Consider the following 15,946-nt stretch of genomic DNA (forward strand, 5'->3'; position numbering starts at 1 on the left):
ACATTGTTGTTGTTTGAGTCTCTTTCCTTGAACATGTTTATTATGTAATGTGTTGTTTTGTGTGTTTGCAGGCTGTCAGGCTGTCTGATCACAGAGGAAGGTTGTGCTTCTCTGGTCTCAGTTCTCAGCTCCCAGTCCTCTAGTCTGAGAGAGCTGGACCTGAGTAACAACGACCTGCAGGATTCAGGACTGAAGCTGCTTTCTGTTGGACTGAAGAGTCCACACTGTAAACTGGAAATTCTCAGGTCAGAATTTGTCAACCTGTTCAACTGATAACCACTTTAAACCTGAATTATGTTGATGGATACAATTGTCATCTTCCTAACATTGTTTTGTTTATTTAGTTTGAGTCTCTTTCCTTGAACATGTTTATTATGTAATGTGTTGTTTTGTGTGTTTGCAGGCTGTCAGGCTGTCTGATCACAGAGGAAGGTTTTGCTTCTCTGGTCTCAGCTCTGAGCTCCAACCCCTCCCATCTGAGAGAGCTGGACCTGAGCTACAATCATCCAGGAGACTTAGTAACAAAGCTGTCTGCTGGACTGGAGGATCCACAGTGGAGACTGGACACTCTCAGGTATGAGGCGGATCAATACAGTAGTAGTAGTCAGGTGACAGAGAAAAGGTGATGAAATTTCTGTTTTTCTGGACCGATGTCTTGTTTCGACATTGGAAAATAGGACAGTGGTTTATCCTGATGGGTTGGTGAGCATCATGGCGGGTTGATATTTGTCAATGTTGTCACGCTGCAGGTTTGTGGGCTCATATCATAAATAGTTTGGGATATTTTGATGGATGTCATCTGCCATCAGTGTGTTACCTTTTAGTCCAGAAAAACTAAAGGCGTCACCTAAACAACAATTCAGTTCAGTTCAGTTCAGTTTTATTTGTATGTCACCAATTCATAACAGAAGTTATCTCAGGACAGTTTTCAAATAGAGCAGGTCTAGACCGAACTCCTTATAACATTATTTACAGAGACCCAACAGTTCCCACCATGAGCAAGACCTTGGAGACAGCGGCAAGGAAAAACTTCCTTTTCTGCCCTGACAAGAGAGAGAGAGAGAGAGAGAGAGAGAGAGAGAGAGAGAGAGAGAGAGAGACTAGAAATAACTGATGGTGAACATGAAGATGATGACAATGACAACAACGATGGACAATAATAATAGAAACTATAATAATTTTAGAATATATATTATAAGATTAGAATGATAATAATAATAATAATAATAATAATAATAATAATAATATCAGTAATTTTGAGGCTCCACCAGGATCCATGAGAACCTGCGAGACGAGAAAGCACAAGAACTCCGGGGAAGAAGTGAAGTTAGTAACATGCATTAATGGGACATGAATGAGTGCAGAAGAGAGAGGAAGAGAGGAGCACAGTGCATCATGGGAAATCCCCCGATAGTCTAGGCCTATAGCAGCATAACTAAGGGATGGTTCAGGACTCACCTGATCCAGCCCTAACTATAAGCTTTATCAAAGAGGAACGTCTTAAGCCTACTCTTGAATGTGGAGAGGGTGTCTGCCTCCAGAACCACAACTGGAAGCTGGTTCCACAGGAGAGGAGCTTGGTAACTGAAGGCTCTGGCTCCTGTTCTACTTTTAGAGACTATAGGAACCACAAGTAGCCCAGCATTCAGAGAATGTAGTGTTCTAGAGGGGTAATAGGGTACTATGAGCTCTTTAAGATATGAAGGGGCCTGACCATGAAGAGCTTTGTAGGTGAGGAGGAGGATTTTAAATTCTATTCTTAATTACTACTGATGTGACATCAGTTGTGTTTAATGCAGGGAAATGTATATTTGCTATGTTTTTTAGAAGATATTGAATTTTCCTGTGTTCTGAGCAGTCCTTGAACACCTCCTGCCGTATGTTTTGTTGTTTATTAGAGTATTCAGGTGTCAACCTGTCATTGTCCAATCAGGGTCTATTAGAGATGAGTATGAGGAAACCTACCGGATTCTGAGAGGATTAAAAAGAGAAACGGAGACGTAAAAGAGAGAGAGAGAGAGAGAGAGAGAGAGAGAGACGCTCATCCGCTACGCCTGGTTCTGCTCCATCATACATTTTATCCCGCTCCACTCACCACTCCGCTCAAAAAAACAAAACGACTTCAACAATGTCGCCTTTTTCTTGTTCCACATTATCCCCATCTGTTACTTTTACAGGAATAGCACACTTGTACGACTTCTCAGTTTCTTTTCTGAAGTACACATTAAACTCCATAGTTTTGAAAGAAAATAGTGTGGGTGTGCGCGTGCAGGTGCAAAGACTGGAGCGACCTTTAAAAAAATTGCCGCTCAACACAAAATCCTTTTGCTCCCCGCTCCGCTCATATGCTCTGACAGGGACTAACGTTAGTTTCACAACTTTGATCATCCGCCACTGGACAGAGGTTGTGAACTAAACAAACAACGTTGCTATCCAGTGTGCGTGTAATCAAAAAGGATGGAGATGGAGAGTGTTATTTTGATCGTGTGTTCTTTGCGTAATGGATGTGGAGAACTGTTAAATAACGTTTAAATAGTCTGAGATTATTTCCTTGTGGTTTGCGTAAAAGGATTTTGGAGCTAATAGAGTCACGTGTGACATAAACGTAGATGGTGCAGTGACTCAGGTTCATGCCAGCTGAACAAATCTATTGCATTGTTATAGCGTTATTGTGAAGTTTAATTAATAGTGCATGTATTCATCTGAGAACTGATGATGTCTGTGTGTTACAGACCCTGGCTGTGTGCACTGAAGTGTATATGACAATAAAGTAGTGAATCTCAATCTATTTATTTATTTTTAAAATGTATTTTAAATAGGCCTATAGGCTCATAGGTTTTTTGTCCAAAAATACCAAACAATTTTTTCACAGCACCCCCTGTTCAAAATGACTTCCAGCAGCCCCGGGGTACAAATTAGACTTAGATTAGAGTAGCAAAATTCAACTGCTCTTAACTCATCCTATAGAATAACATTTATCAGTCATCAGCTCATCATCTGTGTCACCTGTATTGTTACCTGTGTTTGCTTTACTAATTGAGGCGCCATCTTGTGGTTACATAAAAACACAGCAATCCAGGCAACAGAACAGAAAAACTAAAGGCGTCACCTAAACAACAATTCAGTTCAATGTCACCAATTCATAACAGAAGTAACTACTGCACTCAGGTTCAACTCAAGGAGTGAGTAAATGTAAATAATAATAATGTAAAAAGGTAAACACAATTTCACAATCAACAAAAAGTAGAATCACAGTTCAGATTCATTCCAATATATAAAAGAAATAAAAGAACTGAAAGTGAAAGTGTTTCTTTACAGCTTATTGCTGTCTGATATCAATGTTGGTCAAAGTCCAGTCCAAAAGCTTAGTGTGTATCCATGTCCGTCCAAGTGTATTCAATGTGTATGTGCTACCCGGGTAGAATGTGTGTGTTTGTTTGTACGCTTGCTCAGATCTTATCTTCAGGAAGATGATGAAGATGGAGAATTCCAGATACTCTCTAACCCTGCCTCGCATCCCACAGGAAACCCAGAATGTAGATCCAGCAACTCAAAAAACCAATTATCTCTCATCAATTACTGTACAGTATCATATCTCTCTTTAACTCAAGTGTAACTTATAACAAAAGCAATGATGAACTATATCCTGAGACCTTAAAAGCTTAGACATCATTGTGTTTTGTTTCCTTTTTTACCCATATTAATAAATCATGTTACACAACTTATCTCTTATCTCTAATCAATCATGTCTCTCATTCATATTCACCCTTATGTATTTTTAATCATCTCAACATGAACTGAAACACATTATTTATATCAGGAAAAACCCATATGTATACAAATCATGAGCATTAGCCCACATATAGCATATTTTTAACTCTGACTTTAACACTGAACATGGCGCCCAGAAATGTAAACATTAGCATTACACTAAAAATAAATGCATTTCTAAAACACAACTCAGCATATTAACTCATTTCAGTGTCTCCATAACATTTACAGTCCAATTGGTTTTTGTTGATAAGAAAATTGCTTAATCATAACCACACAGAAAAATTACATGTCTGCTAGCAACGTAGCATGCTAACTAGTACACTCTCCAGAGTCCTCAATCATATAAACAAAAGAAAGCAAATCCTCCGGTCGCAGCGGTCTGGCAACAACTTCGCTCCAGTACAGACTCATAAACATGAGAACAACAATATTTCTTCCATAAAATGGAATTAACTAACTTCACTCGTGAGTTGTTAGCATCGGGCTTAGCTGAGGTGTTTTTGATCCCAGCATGCAACGCTCACGTCTACTGGATTTACTACATATCACATCCATAGTGCGCCCTCTAGCGGCTATTTTAGGCAACTACAGTCATCTTGAAACAGTTTCCCTCATAAATTCAGATATTAAAATCAAACTTATTAACTACAAATAATAGTTGGACTTTCATAATGTATGCTAACTAGCATTAGCTTCATGTGGACTGTTGCTAACTAGCATTAGCTTCATGTGGACTGTTGCTAACTAGCATTAGCTTGGACTGTTGCTAACTAGCATTAGCTTCGTGTGGACTGTTGCTAACTAGCATTAGCTTTGTATGGACTGTTGCTAACTAGCATTAGCTTCGTGTGGACTGTTGCTAACTAGCATTAGCTTCGTATGGACTGTTGCTAACTAGCATTAGCTTCATGTGGACTGTACGCTAACTAGCATTAACTTCTTATGGACGGTTGCTAACTAGCATTAGCTTCGTGTGAACTGTTGCTAACTAGCATTAGCTTCTTATGGACTGTGCTAACTGGCATAAGCTTCGTTTGGACTGTTGCTAACTAGCATTAGCTTTGTATGGATTGTTGCTAACTAGCATTAGCTTCATGTGGACTGTACGCTAACTAGCATTAACTTCTTATGGACGGTTGCTAACTAGCATTAGCTTCGTGTGAACTGTTGCTAACTAGCATTAGCTTCTTATGGACTGTTGCTAACTGGCATAAGCTTCGTTTGGACTGTTGCTAACTAGCATTAGCTTTGTATGGATTGTTGCTAACTAGCATTAGCTTCGTGTGAACTGTTGCTAACTAGCATTAGCTTCGTGTGGACTGTTGCTAACTAGCATTAGCTTCGTATGGACTGTTGCTAACTAGCATTAGCTTCATGTGGACTGTACGCTAACTAGCATTAACTTCTTATGGACGGTTGCTAACTAGCATTAGCTTCGTGTGGACTGTTGCTAACTAGCATTAGCTTCGTGTGAACTGTTGCTAACTAGCATTAGCTTCATGTGGACTGTTGCTAACTAGCATTAGCTTTGTATGGACTGTTGCTAACTAGCATTAGCTTCGTATGAACTGTTGCTAACTAGCATTAGCTTCGTATGGACTGTTGCTAACTAGCATTAGCTTCGTATGGACTGTTGCTAACTAGCATTAGCTTCGTATGGACTGTTGCTAACTAGCATTAGCTTCGTATGGACAGTTGCTAACTAGCATTAGCTTCGTATGGACAGTTGCTAACTAGCATTAGCTTCTTATGGACTGTTGCTAACTAGCATTAGCTTCTTATGGACTGTATGCTAACTAGCATTAGCAGATTAGAAATATTATATTTAGTCGGCTCTTACCAATTCACCTCCCATGTTAAACTGTTTAAAGGTAATCAATGTAAACATTCTGTTACAAATATAATACTGATAATAATAATAGATCATCAATAAGTGAAAATAATGAGCTGTAGCCATCGGCCAATAAGAAGAAGCTCCAGTGAACTGAAAGACTATCAGCTGATTAATAATAAGTGCTCCATGTGAAGATGTAAGTCCATTTGTAGAGAATAAGCTCTGTGTATGAGAGCGATGTAATGTCCATGTTTCCATGCTGCTCTGACCCCCCTCCTCCTTTCAGGGTGGAGCCTGCTGGAGTCCGATGGTTGAGACCAGGTCTGAGGAAGTGTAAGTGTGAAAACAAAGCAGCACACATTCAACCATCTTCACACTGTGACATCACTCATTCACAGCTCTGATGTCATCATCAAAGTGTCAATCAATGATCAGATGATAGATCAATAACTGCAGCTGTATTGTGTCTTGTTCTCTCCATCAGATTCCTGTGAACTCACAGTCGACACAAACACAGTGAACAGAAACATCAAACTGTCTGACAACAACAGGAAGATGATTCATGTGAAGGAGGATCAGTCATATCCTGATCATCCAGACAGATTTAACTACTGGCCTCAGCTGCTGTGTAGAAATGGTCTGACTGGTCGCTGTTACTGGGAGGTCGAGTGGAGAGGATGGGTTTATATATCAGTGAGTTACAGAGGAATCAGCAGGAGAGGAGACAGTACAGACTGTTGGTTTGGAGGGAATGATCAGTCCTGGAGTCTGTTCTGCTCTGATGATGGTTACTCTGTCTGTCACAATAAGAGAGGAACATCCATCTCCTCCTCCTCCTCCTCCTCCTCTTCCTCCTCCTCTGGTAGAGTAGCAGTGTATGTGGACTGTCCTGCTGGCACTCTGTCCTTCTACACAGTCTCCTCTGACACACTGATCCACCTCCACACCTTCAACACCACATTCACTGAACCTCTTTATCCTGGGTTCTGGTTCTGGTCTTACAGTTCCTCAGTGTCTCTGTGTCCTCTGTAGGAGGGAGAGAGAAACTTTCTCACTGCTGACCAGATAGTTCAGTCTGTACAGGATCACACACAGCTGATGTTAGTTAGTACCAACCTGATGTGTTTACTGTAATAGAGGAGGAAGAGGAGGCTGAAGGAAGAGAAGAGCAAAGGATGCTGGGATGAAGGGATCATGTGTGAGGGTAATGTGCAGCCTGCAGACGTAGAGATGAAAGAAATGATAGAAAGAATTGATCTTCTTCTATAACTGAGAAAAATTAACATTTTTAGGATCAAATGTGGCTGCTTGTTTTTCAAATCTTCTTCTTTTTGAAAGCACAGTTAGAGGGAAAGTGTTTTTATGACTCAAATATTAAAGTGTGAACAAATATTCAACTTTGAGTCTAAAACTGAACTTTGTTGCCTTAAAACTTTTGTTTCTGTGAAGAAAAAATGTGTTCAAATGTCAAACAAGAGTCTTTCAGGATCAAATTCAGCATCTGTGTAAAAATAGTTCCAAGGTGTAAAGAGTGGCTTTGATTTGAACAAACTAAATTCATCATCTTTGGTCATCATGGAACAAATGTACAAACTTTGATAAGTCAGGTTGAAATCAAAAGAAATCAAAGTTTTGGGATGATTCTAGATAATAAATGATGCTGGAAACCACATCTAAATGATGTCAAAGCAAAACTGTCCAAATGGAAACGTTACTAACGTTGTTGTGTCTCTCCTTCGTCTGTTAAGATAACTGAACATGTTGAGAGTCTCGAGGCATTGTCAGCCTTTATATCTCATTTGTAAATGCTTAATAAGCCATAGATAGTGCTCACTTTAGATCAGCTTGTGCAAAATACTTAATGAAGGAGTAGTAAGTGCTTTGTAACTGTGAATTCCTGCATTAATCACTGTTTATAGGCCATCATTAGAAAATGAATTTGTTGTGAGTTTTTATAGAACATCTGCTAACACAGTCACTAATCATTAATACATGTCTGAATAGTGGATGTGCAAGTGCATGCAGAAATGTACAGTACAATGAAGAGTAAAACATTTATAACTGTGATTATAAACCACATAGTAATGACTATTTACAGCAGAATCATGCTTTATAAATGATGTATTCAGTATTTACTAATCCATAACTAATGTGCTTATCAATGATGAATAAAACATGTTTAACTGTGTTTATAAACTACATACTAATGTGTATTCATGCGTTATAAATGATGATTTCAGTATTTATTCATGCTTAACTAATGCTTAATAGTGTGTACTCATTATAAAGTGTTACCCAGATTTATTCAAATATCATTCAATTGGTTCAATTCGTTCAAACATTAATGAGAAACAGGACTTTCTGACATTAATGGGTGTCAATCTGGTTAAACTTGAATAAAATGAATAAATCAACTTCAATCCAGAACTCTTGTGAGTCTGTTTAAGGAATAGATGAGAGATAGATTTGATTTCTGTTTTACAGAAAGAACATAATGGAGAAATATGTATTTTTTTGTGACGGTGTATCAGAGTTAAAAATTCACTATTAATTCTTACTTTTAATATGTATGTAACGCCCATTAGTTACACACACAGTGCAATCCCCAGTTTTACAGCTTAACAATGTGTAGAGCGATACAGCCTAGTAGATTTCAGATGTAGTTGCTTATTTTCACCAGCAGGGTGCGCATTCATCCCACACAAACACTGGCAGCGCCTTAAGTATGGAGTTAGATTTGTGTCTTTATTACATGTGAGAAAATAAATGATCTGAGAGAAAAAGTTATCACACTGAGAGCAAAAAATAATAATATTTGAGACTAAAAAAAGTTTTGAGAGAAAGTATTTTCTCATAGAACATAAAAAAATATAAATGTTTAAAATTATTTCTGAGAAAAACAAATCTCTCTCAAAATGAATTAGCCATCATGCTAGGTAAACTTGCAAACTCATCGGTTTTCCATGCTGGGATTTAAAATAAAAACTAATTACCATGACAGTACAGGCACACACATATTGGTGGGTTGCTAATGTAAGAGTTAGTCCTAGACCTGCAGTTTACCTTGTCAGCTCTAGACCTCGGCTACATGCTAAAGAATATTTAGAATAATAATAATGTGTAGCTGAGTTTGCAAGCTACACATGCAGTGTAGCTAAACGTGTAGTGCAACAACCATACAAAGACTATTTTACACAAAACTAGGTGGGACACTTTCAAACGGTCTATCAATCACTGTCTAACGTTAGCTAGCTATAGGGTTGCCACCTTCCATGCAGACTAGCTGAAAGTTGTCCAGGAGGTTGTATACGATGAACAAAGGTAGAAACTAGCTCACTACTCACTAAATAAGGAGTGAAACTATCTAAATCAACTTCTGATCTGTTACTCTCTAACCAGTTAAACATCCTTTAATACCTCTGATCTGTTACTCTCTAACCAGTTAAACATCCTTTAATACCTCTGATCTGTTACTCTCTAACCTGTGGCAGCTGGCCCCCTTGAGCCACAAAAATAAATAAATAAATTATTTTTTAATAATTTATTATTAAAAAATAATAATAATAATGATAAAAATATCAGTATGTCAATATTTGTGTGTTTGAAATATGGAATGCAGCCAGTAATATGTGTAAAATATGATATAAAATCATATTCACAACCTTTCCTCTGCCTGTCTGAAGCCTCATCAGCTCTGGCCGATAGAGAAAGCGCCCCCAGGAGGCGGGTCTATGTAGCAGTTAAGCCAATTGCTAATTTAAGATATGAATGTATGACAGAAAATTTTGCCAATCAGCGTCCTTAAATCGAATCCAAGAAGGGAGATTATTAGATTATCGCCCCAAGCTCGCCCCTGATAAAACAAGGGCCGTGCTCTAGCGGCGCCATTTTTACTAGACGACAATGACGAGCGCGAACGTTACTCCTCCAAGACCCAACCCTAACTCGGGAAATCTCTCCTCCAAGACCCAACCCTAACTCGGGAAATCTCTCCTCCAAGACCCGTTTGAGAGGAGAACTTTGTCGGAGAAAGTTGGGGTGAAAGAGCTGGGCCCAGATCAACCTGAGCTCTCAATCAGACAGCAGGCTAGAGAGAAAGGGAAGCAGTATATGGCGGCGGCTTCTCCCGTAGCCGGTACACCGGGAAGGCTTGGCTAGCTGGGTGCACTCATGCTTTTTAAAAGGACGGGGACAGATCCAGCATGGACAGTTACCGGAGTGAGGGATATGAAGCACCTGTCAGAGAAGGTAAAGAAACACGAGAACACCAGGGCACACATGGATAACTCTGTAAAGCTAGCCATATTAGGAAGGGTGAACATCGCTACCCAGCTGGATGACGGCCACAGGATTGCAGTGAGGAAACACAATGAGGAGGTGGATAAAAACAGCCACATTTTATCCAGAATTATTGATTGTGTGAAGTTTTGTGGGACTTTTGAGTTGGCCTTGAGACTGACTCGGACTCCTCGGACAACCCCGGCATTTTCCGGGGCTTGGTGGATTTTGTTGCCTCCCTTGACAGTGTGCTGGAGGAGCACCTGAACACAGCTACCGTTTTTAAGGGCAGTCAAAGACGATACAGAACGAGCTGTTGGAGTGCATGCTGTCAGTGCTTAAGGATTACATCCTGGAGGAAGTAAAGAGTGCTGATGTTATCGCCATTCAAGCCGACGAGACGACTGACGTTTCCACCCACTGTGCAGCGTAAAATAGTGGATGTGTACGAAAATGCACACTACGTCCACTGCTATGCACATCAGCTGAACCTCATCATGCAGCAGGCTACTTCACGCATCCCTAGGATCGGCACTTTCTTTTCCGACCTTGCAGGATTTTCTGCTTTCTTCTCCAGGTCTCCCAAGCGAACCACCGTGCTTGACCAAGTGGTTGCGCATAGACTCCCCAGAGCCTCTACAACACGGTGGACCTTCCACAGTCGCGCTGTAAACACTGTGTACGAGCACAAGGATGACCTCCTAACGTGTTTCCAGACCATCAGAGACTCTGGGAACTTTGACCCCCGACTGTCAGAGAGGCTGGGGGCTTTGTGAGGATGCTCGAAGACGCACTGTTCCACAAGATCATGCCAAATGTGGACATGGTTTTCAGCCAGCTGCAGAAGAGGAACATCGACCCTGTCTTCATTAAAAAACTTGTCCAGAGGTTCACAGACAGCATGCTAACGATCAGGTAAATAACTATATTTACTATTGGCTGATAAAGCTGTTGTTGTTAGAAAGATGAATAGCTCACTTCCAACAGTGTAAAAGCCTAAATGTGTCTTGTCATCAAAGTGATTATCATAGAGCACATCACAATTATATTTGTTTTAGTATTTTAAAAGGAAAGAGAAGACACAATCAGACTTGGATAATAATGCAGGAAAGTATTACACAGTTTGTAATAACAGGCTTATTCAGGTGTCCACCAGGTCAATTTCTAGAAGAGGCCTCACACACTTCCTTCACTTACACAGGACAAGTGCACAGGAGAACAAAATTATGTTGCATCCCTCTCACAAATGTGATAGAAAACTGCTAAAAAACGTAATAACATAAGTTAATTATGTACATCACAAGTTAAAAGCAGTTACTAGACATATAGTGTGTGTGTGTGTGTGTGTGTGTGTGTGTGTTGAGGGGGGGTTACAGTGAGTTAAGAAGTCTGATGGCAAGTTATCAAATGAAACTTTATTTTTTGGACCCGGGGCCTCCATTCCCTCTTTGTGTGGGGACAGCGCATCTGACGAGCAGCAGCAGCCCATAAAGCGACGGAGGGTGCTGGGACCAGGAGAACAACAGAGGCTGGCTACAGAGGTAAGTTGTGATGTCATTGTCAGTGTTTCCCCTAGAACTTTTTTCAGGCCTGGTAGTATGTAGCCAAAACCAAAAACCCTGAACAATCAGCACCTTAGTAATCATATACTTGACTTGGACATAGGCATGTGTTCAGTCAGGATCACTTGCATCAAAATAGCTTTATTGCAAATTAAAGCTGATGATGTATCTTTTACAGGTATGTGATACTATCCTGATTCATGCCAAGGAGAGGTTCTCCTTCACCCAGCACCTCATCAGCGCAACACTGTTGCACGGAAAGTTGTTCCCACAACACAGTGTGAAGTTCCCCGATGCAGCGCTTGAAACAACCGTGGAGGCGTACCCGATGTTGAACAAGGCCAAGCTCAAAACCGAACTGTCCCTCATCTATGAGAACAGTGAGTTCAAGGCTTGTAGTGGTGCAGTGCCTCTGTACCAGTTCTTCATGGAGAACAACCTTCAGAGCACTTTCACAGAGACTGTCAGCCTCCTCAAGATCCTCATCACCACACCCATGACAACAGCTGAGTCAGAAAGGTGCTTCTCTACACTGAAGAGGATCAAGACCTTCCTGAGAAACAGCATGACACAGGATCGCCTGAATGCTCTGGCTGTGCTCTCCATGGAGAAGAAACTTGTCAGGGACATTCCTGACTTTAATAAAAGGGTCATTGAGAGGTTTGCCACTCAGAAGGACAGACGGGCAAAATTCCTGTACAAATAAGATGACACACACACACACACACACACACACACCGCAGCACTGACCACATGTTTCTTTGTATATAGTTGACCTTAGCATAAAGAATCATCCAGTTATATATGGTACTCTAGAAAGTCTTAATAGTGTGTTTGCTAATATTACTGTATATGTGTTGTTTTGTATCAATGAATTGTTGCAGTTCTGGAGCACATTAACAATTAGTTACATTTAGTTTGATCATAAAATACTGTATGCTATTCTTCCAGTCAAAGGTTTGAGTTCAGCCACTTGATATCCATTTCTATATTATACATCCTTTATACAGTGTAAGATTTCCTATAAACTTTATAATAATTTCATGTTATTGTCCACTTTCCACAAAAGATGTTAAGTGTAGAAATAGTCAATTGTTTGTTTCTTGTGTTTGTGCAATATGATGTTTATGTTTTTGTGTAAGAATGCCTCAACTAATATTGGCATTAAATAATTACTGACTATTTCACTGAGCACTGGTGTCCTGCAGTTTGTGTTCAATTGTATTGCGATGGTTACGGAAACAAAAATGTATGGCACAGCCCCACCGAGAATATTTTTCACCAGCCGCCACTGGATTTTACCTGGTTAAATAAAGGTTCAATGAAACAATATAATACAAGGATTTCAATATTCATATAATGTATTATGTTGTGTCTATGTTAGGTAACCATATTCTAACATTTGCAATATTCTTGGTGTGTGTGTGTGTGTGTGTGTGTGTGTGTGTGTGTGTGTGTGTGTGTGTGTGTGTGTGTGTGTGTTTGTGCCCAACGTTGCTGCTCAGTCTGTGTGACTTTCAGTGAGGCAGATACCCTAATGAGCCGCACGACGGATTGTTTATTTCAAAATCGTCCCGACCATCGGCAATCGCCAGGCCAGGCCACCGGGAAATATCCCGGTGCTCCCGATGGCCAGTCCGCCACTGGCAGGGGTGGACTGGCCATCGGGAGCACCGGGCATCGTCCCGGTGGGCCGTTGACCCAATGTGGTCCGGTCCGCTATGTTTTTGTTTTTTCTCTCTCTCTAAATTCCCTCCAGTTGGCTACAGAGGGCTAGCAGTGTGTTGCCAGCATCGACACATATTATTGGTCTATGTCTGTCATTGTCAATCAATCAATGCTGTCAATCACAACACAAACCAGGGTGGGCGGGACCTCATGGCATGGGCCGGAGTGGCGGGACGGGCTGCTGCTGAGCTGAAGATGGATAACCGTAAGAAACACCCGGGTGGCGCTGAAACTTAACGTTAAAAAGCTGAAGTCTCTGGAGGTGGAAGCTGCTAAATGTTGGACATTGACAGACCTATTTGGTGCCGGGGTCACCACCCCAGCAGGTGCTGCTGCGCCGGGAGACGAGCGAGTGGAGGCAGACATGGTGAGTAACGTTAGCCTGGTTTTTCCATTGAATGTGATGGGACCTCATTAACTGCATACTTGTGACAACATATTAGCCCAGAGTTGAAGGGCTGTGACTGTTGGTAGTTGTGGTTGATTTGGTTTAAATATGCCGAATTGTGATATTATGGGTTATAATTGTTCTAAGCTGGCTAACAGTCTCTTGTTGCCGTAGCAACAGTAACCATTGACATGGACTGATGACTGTAAATAGAGATGCAGAATCAATATTGTAAATACAGATGAGATACTTTGAATTTGAGCACAAAATACAAGTAAACCTAGAGGAAATAATTAGTTTAATTTGCAATTTTTGCCATTGAATTTATTGTAATCTTTCAATTCATTTATTGTTTACTGAGGTGATAACTATTTCGTAGGTATAATTTGTGTGTAACTTTAATTTCTGTGTAAATGTGTTACTTTTACTGGAGTTTTCAAATGGCTGTGTATAGTGCTGTCTTGAGCATTGTAAAAAATGGCTGTGAAATCTACAGTTATTGACTGCAGTAAACACAGTAACATTACTGTGTATGATTTTTACAGTAGAATACTGTAAATTTTACAATAAAACCTTGTCCACGTGACAAAATCACAGTAGTTTAAGGGTTACTGTAAAGAAAATCACAATAGCCAGTATAGTACTGTAAATAGTAAACTACTGTATTTTTCCTTTATTGTGTGTATTAGATTTTAAAAAAGTATATCATAACAAAAACAATGATTCACTTTTTATTTTTTAATTTAATTTTGATCTAATGTTTTTTTTTATCATAAGTTTGACCCTTTATATCTTATATATGTCTTCTTATCTCATCTCATCATATCTCTCTAACAGTTTTTCCAGACATTTGTTGTAATTTCCTTTGGAATATCTCTTATTGATATCACTGAAAACTCCATATTTCCAAAGAATGTCTAATAAGGATCCGTAGACGGGCTCTGACATAGCAACAGTAACTAGGGGGCGGGGCTTATCGAACGGTCAAACTGACTTATTATGGGACTTTTATTTTGTATCAAAGTTTTTTCCCGCTTCACTTTCAATTTAGCCAATGAGGATCAAGAGAGGCCAACGGTCGTGCTTCTAATGGGCCAGTCACGTCATTGCAAAAGCTGTAGAATGAAGAGACATATGGAGAGTAGTAAGCACTGCTGATCCTACTACAGGCATTGCGTGTGCCTGATAAATATATATACTGAACTTTATTCCCACTGGCATTGTTTAATTAATGTGACATTATGCCCCATACATGTATTACTTGTAACAGAACTGCGCTTGTGTCAACACTTGGAGTAACAAGTGTTTTTCAGACAGTATTATCACCTCTAATCAGTAAAAGGAAAATAATTCTGAGAAATAAGTTGATGCATGTCCAAGATACTGTATTTTCTTTATTTTGATCTATTTAATAAAGTTTGTTTTGTTTTTCTCTGCAAACAGTTATGATTTGTAACCGGTTACTCGTTAACATGTACATATTGTCCCACCCTTAACTCCTGTACTCATTTTCATAGGTTTTTAGTTAGGATTAATCCGGACTCCACCAAGTGCAGTGCCAAGGAGCAGATGAGCCGGAAGACTGGGAGAGTGGTGAAGCGGAAGACTTCATACATGAACCCCCAATCTCCTTCATCAGGGACTTCACTGAGTTCGATTGGCAAACTGACTAGATGCAGGTGAGGTTCTGACGATAGCTTTTGCATTGAAAGTTCAAGATGGTTTATTCAAAGATGTTCTCTCAGATATTTTATTAAATAATGTGTGTTAAGCTACTGTTGTGTCAGTGATTGAATGCTGATGGAGACTATGGTCCACTGATGAAGGCTCTTGAGTCGACTTCAGCAGGAAAAATCAAACATGCTGTAATTCATGATCAATCAAAAACATGATAAAAACACAGTTAATTCAACATCTCTTTAAGCATTTTAACACATTGCTAAACTCAATTACATATTGAATCAAAATGTCTGCTACCTTAAACTGAATGCAGCACTGTCATCTTTGGATATTTGATACACTTTCTATCAGGAATAAGTACCTTGACACGACATCACCATCTTAGACCCTCATCACATACGTGGTGCATTACAAAGTGATTGTAATAAATGTAATTGTTTGTTTTCTTCTTTAATTTCAGGGCTCCAACTGGGATCTGGGTCTCCAAGTTCAGGGCAAGCAAGAGGCCATAGACTTTTATTTCAAGTGTGAGGGGAATGAGAAGATTTTACAGTGTCCTGATGCATTGTTCATGCAAATGTTCAGTATTTTAAAGTAAATGTATAATTGTGAAGCTCGGCTGACGTAACGAGCTTTTTTATTTTTTATTTCTTGTTTCTAATGTTTCAGGCGTGCCTGGGTAGTTGCAGTAGTCAGACAAAG

The 15,946-nt window shown here is 39.9% G+C and overlaps 1 protein-coding gene and 1 long non-coding RNA gene across 5 annotated transcripts in view; one reads left to right on the plus strand and one right to left on the minus strand.

The window, feature by feature from the left end:
• Positions 1 to 15,946, plus strand: part of LOC127360878 (NACHT, LRR and PYD domains-containing protein 12-like) — a 119,169-nt gene that overhangs the window by 15,176 nt on the left and 88,047 nt on the right. The window contains exons 13-16 of one of the 4 annotated variants that reach the window (XM_051395299.1): positions 72 to 245; positions 404 to 574; positions 5,895 to 5,941; positions 6,093 to 6,603. In XM_051395299.1, the coding sequence (XP_051251259.1) occupies positions 72 to 245; positions 404 to 574; positions 5,895 to 5,941; positions 6,093 to 6,603 (903 nt within the window). Of the gene's footprint in view, positions 1 to 71; positions 246 to 403; positions 575 to 5,894; positions 5,942 to 6,092; positions 8,036 to 15,946 lie in introns of those variants that run through there. The other 3 variants (XM_051395298.1, XM_051395296.1, XM_051395297.1) reach the window with 3 other exon arrangements.
• The window catches only part of LOC127360882 (uncharacterized), a 70,444-nt gene that overhangs the window by 5,669 nt on the left and 48,829 nt on the right, over positions 1 to 15,946 (minus strand). The window lies entirely within an intron of this gene.

This window comes from Dicentrarchus labrax, unplaced genomic scaffold, assembly GCF_905237075.1.
Source record: "Dicentrarchus labrax unplaced genomic scaffold, dlabrax2021, whole genome shotgun sequence".
Classification (NCBI taxonomy): domain Eukaryota; kingdom Metazoa; phylum Chordata; class Actinopteri; family Moronidae; genus Dicentrarchus; species Dicentrarchus labrax.